General features: G+C 40.7%; 2 protein-coding genes across 2 annotated transcripts in view; both read left to right on the top strand.

Moving 5' to 3' along the window:
• Nucleotides 1-4,135, top strand: part of oaz2a (ornithine decarboxylase antizyme 2a) — a gene marked incomplete at its 5' end in the record, with an annotated part of 11,423 nt that overhangs the window by 1,648 nt on the left and 5,640 nt on the right.
• Nucleotides 751-4,135, top strand: part of LOC118330089 (ornithine decarboxylase antizyme 2-like) — a 7,470-nt gene continuing 4,085 nt past the window's right edge. Inside the window, 1 exon segment of the mRNA XM_035664497.1 lies at nt 751-969. Coding sequence (XP_035520390.1) covers nt 860-969 — 110 coding nt within the window. The 5' untranslated portion in view covers nt 751-859.

Raw genomic sequence — 4,135 nt, 5'->3', positions numbered from 1 at the left:
TGCTCCACTGTTTCTCTATTCCACAAAGGAAAAACATTAAAAATCTTACTTCCTCATAGCTATAGTTACTTTTAACTTTACCCAGTAGGATTTTACATAATGTATCTACAATTACATGGTTACAGATTAACTGTATCCAACTGTATAAAGTATAAACACTATCAGGTTCATTCTACTGCCAAATGAGTAGCTTACTTTTATGTTTGATACATTAAGCAGGCAACATTTGCTACTAATACTTCAGTAACACATTTACTGCAAGGCTACTAATGAAGTTTATTTTGTGGTATTGCTGAAAGAATACATTTAATTTGTGGAAAAGAAAACAGCAAAAACACAATAACAAAACAAACAGCTGAACATTATTTATGCCTTCTAATAAAGGCACCACTTAGCTATCTTTTTCTTTTATTAAGGTTTAGTCCTGTTTACCTTAAAGTTAACCTACTCCCTCCACAACTACAGAGCCATCAGCCAGGTCTCCAGTATAAAGTACACTATTTCCCCCTGAAATGCAGGCTATAAATTGTCACAAAATACACACATTCAAGTACAAACGTAAGCTCTTTTATGAATATGTACTGGAATATAACACTAATTTATTTAAAGCTACCATTAAGTGTGATAAAGTTACAGCTCATATCATGATGATTATATAAATACTCCTTTAAGGTTTGTTTACTTTCACTTCCTGGTATGGATTACCCATGATGCCTTGCTGCGGCTATAAATACCCGTCGCCCCGCTGTAGCAGAGCCAGTTGCTGCTGTGAGTCGACGCGGTGAAGTCTGACCAACCTCTCCCACGAACAGTCGCATTAGAGAGCCTTACCGCGACAAGGTTTTGTCTTAAATTACGGATGGTGAACTTTTCTGTGGAGTTTTTACTGAACAGTAATTGTTTTAGTTGTCAAAAAGGACCCAAAGACCCGTGTTTCCTCGAAGCTATCATGCTGAACACCGAGGAAAGGTAGGAGGATGCTTCTAGAAACCATTAAAAAACGGAGGATGGGGACTCAGCTAGTTCAGTCTGTTCGTTACCGTGTGCGCTGAACTTTTAGACATTATTACACTATCACATATTCAGACTTTACTTTTAGCTGGCTCGCAAAATAAGAGGAAAACAAGTGGTAAAAGTTAAACATGCAGCGTGATGCAGTGGACACAAAATGATGTTACAAGAGCGTTTAAGGTCTTTAAATTTACGGGATTTTAATGTAAATCTCAAATATTAGACCTTTATTTTGGAGGGAGCCTGCAAGTTATTTCTAGTTCAAAAACTGTGAGGAACAGGGCTGCAGCCAACGATCACTGTCGATTATTATTGTAGCGAATAAGTGATTAATTGTTCTGTATAATGGATACAAACTGTAACTCAGGGTAGCTGCTTTTGTTTAGCTTATTTGGTCTAAAACTCAAGCATATACTTTATTTAAAAATCCAATTTCCAAAGGTAGTAAACAGAGAAATGTTACAGAACCTTACATTCAGGAAACCGTAAATAAATAAATAAATAAATATTCTCTGTTTTAGTTGTTGCACCGACTCGCCTCTTGGCTATCGCCTCATTGTAAATGACAATTGGTTCTCAGTTGACTTATTTTGGTGTTAAATAATTAATAGATTATCAAAATACTACAAAAGAAATGAGTTCAATGCAGGCCTACTGGAGAAAAAAAAAAGACTTTCAACTAGTGCTGAAATAACTAGTCTATTAATGGATGAGTTTATGGACAGAACCATTTACTATTTAATCATTTATATCACTGTCTGTTGTATCTCTCCAGCCAATTTATTCATCACCTTGGGAAATTGTAGGGCGGCATTTCTACAACTTTCTGACCTTTTTTTTATTACCTAAACGATAAAAAAATCAACCACACAGTCGATAATAAATAAAAATTAGTTGCAGCCCTACTAACAGCTTTGTTTAGGCTAGGCTTTACTACCCCTGTAGGTGCTGTATATTTCTAATGTTTGACCTTTTCCGGTTTTACCACCCCAGTAGTCCCATAGAGATTCAGTGTCACTGTGGTAGTAACACGTCTTTTATCATGCAATACTTCCTCCTTATCGAGAGGTAGACCTAAGATAAAGGATTTTATGAGCAATGACACAGATGAACCGCAGCCTGTGTGTTTTCTCCATACAAAATCGGAGGCACAAGCCTTGTTTTTTGTCCTCTGTGGGTTGACCATCTGACACACAGAAAAGGAGCGGCCCATTGATGCTGTGAGCCAGAACAGTGACTATATTAGCTCACTGACTGTTCTGGCCCTGTCAGCTGAAGGCATCAACTGGCCTACATCAGCCCGGTTACATAACCCCCTCCCCTCCACTGGTTCACGTCTCAAACATCAATGGAATCTGTTTGTGTTTGTACGGGGGGTGGAAGGGGTACCAGAGAACAAGACGCACGTACATATGCTCGTGTGATTATTTACTAGAAGTCCGACTTGTGTGTCAGCGTTTGGTCAGTAAAACTCGGCGGTGTGACTTTTAACGCACAGGTGTATGTGAGTGAGATTGTCATGTTTGGGTATTCATTTAAATGGCCAGGATCAGGGGCATCATGCAAGTCAAAGATGATTCCGAAACAAGGCGGGAGTACAGGGTGGGTTCAGTCAGAGAACAGCTGGATTGTGTAACTCTGCGCCCCTCTAAGTGACCGGCAGACTGAACTGTTCAGTGGTTGCTGAAAGATTCTCAGTCAGAGCACTGTCGAATTTTCCGTCGACAATAACGAAACCAAAACATAGGCCGTGCCCACCAGTTTCAGCTGACATGCGGAATTGTCGGCGTCAGCTATTACATGCACCTACAAGTGAGTTGCAGACAGGCTTGGAATGAAACGCATCGCCCTGGAAAAAAAAAAGGCCCACACACTCTGGCAGAAAACGTAGAGGCTCTTCACATGCAGTAGTTATTATTATAGCATTAGTTAACCTTTTAGTTTAAAAAAAATAAGTAAAAATGATTCATTGTTTGGGCCATAACATATCAGACTAAAAAAAAAAAAAATCAATAAAAAAAGCTGGACTGTTGGTTTGACAAAACAAGACCTCTGAAAACATCACCTTTGGACATTTTTCACTATTTTCTGAGCAAACAATAATAATTGAATCAAGACAATAATGTCCCCACGTGCCCACTGAAATACAGTATAGCAGCCAGTTTGTGCACCAATGCCCCACAGATGGCTTAGTGCCGAGCACAGCCTGCTTTTCGCTGATGGCTGAATATGTTGACGTTGTTTTCTGCCAAAGCTAATGTTTCCACAACAGGCAGAAGACGTAAAGGCTCATGCTGTGTAAATAAGATGGTTAATTATGACACCGCTTTGCTGTCGTCCCTCATTCTGGCGTCGTACTGTTACTCAAACTGCGCCTTTACTGACCGTGCGGTGCTGAAATAAATTTGTAGGTGCTGCTTTCCACAAACTACAGTCCGCCTGCGTTCTGGGTGGGGCAAATGTCTGCAAGGGATGTTTTTAAAAGGACCATGTACTGTAGTGTAGGGCTGCCTGTCTGCAGTTTGCTGGGTTTATGATTGGTATGGGTTATATTCAGAGTAATAATTCTTCTACTTTCCCAGGGTGGTAATCTTTACTTAACATATTTGTTGACTCGTTGCCACTGTGTTTTTACAGTTTCCTCCTGATCATTAACATAGGGGTCGCTTCTCTTGTCCTCTACGGCCATGATGAGGTGGACATCAGTGGTTTTGTGGTCTATCTGAAACTATGACATTGACTGTCATGAAATTTGCCGTCCTTGTTTTGTGTTAAGTTAACACTCTGGTTATTTATACTATTTTTTTTTTGTTGTTTCTGTGTTTTCTGTGTGTGCCCAGCGCTGCACAGCCACAGTTTGGCCAGAGGGGTCAGAGCAGCGGGTTTTGACAGGGGTACGTCCCAGCACACTCAGGTTCCAGAGCACGTGTGCCTTTCCTGTTTCTGTCTCGACGTGTTTTCCGACACGCTGCTCTGCCAAACTTCCAGGGGTCGGAGGAGGTCTGGGGACTGTTTACTTCCCTGCACACAGCCACATCTTGTTTGTCTCCATCGTATCATTTCACCACAGTTCTTTTTTTGGGGGGGGGGGCGGGGGGCTTGATTTTTTTGACAAACTGGGTTT

Source organism: Morone saxatilis, unplaced genomic scaffold (assembly GCF_004916995.1).
Source record: "Morone saxatilis isolate NCDOM2014 unplaced genomic scaffold, NCSU_SB_2.0 Contig2, whole genome shotgun sequence".
Taxonomy (NCBI): Eukaryota; Metazoa; Chordata; class Actinopteri; family Moronidae; genus Morone; species Morone saxatilis.
The sequence above is the reverse complement of the archived record's forward strand: the minus strand, read 5'-3'. Positions and strand labels throughout refer to the sequence as shown.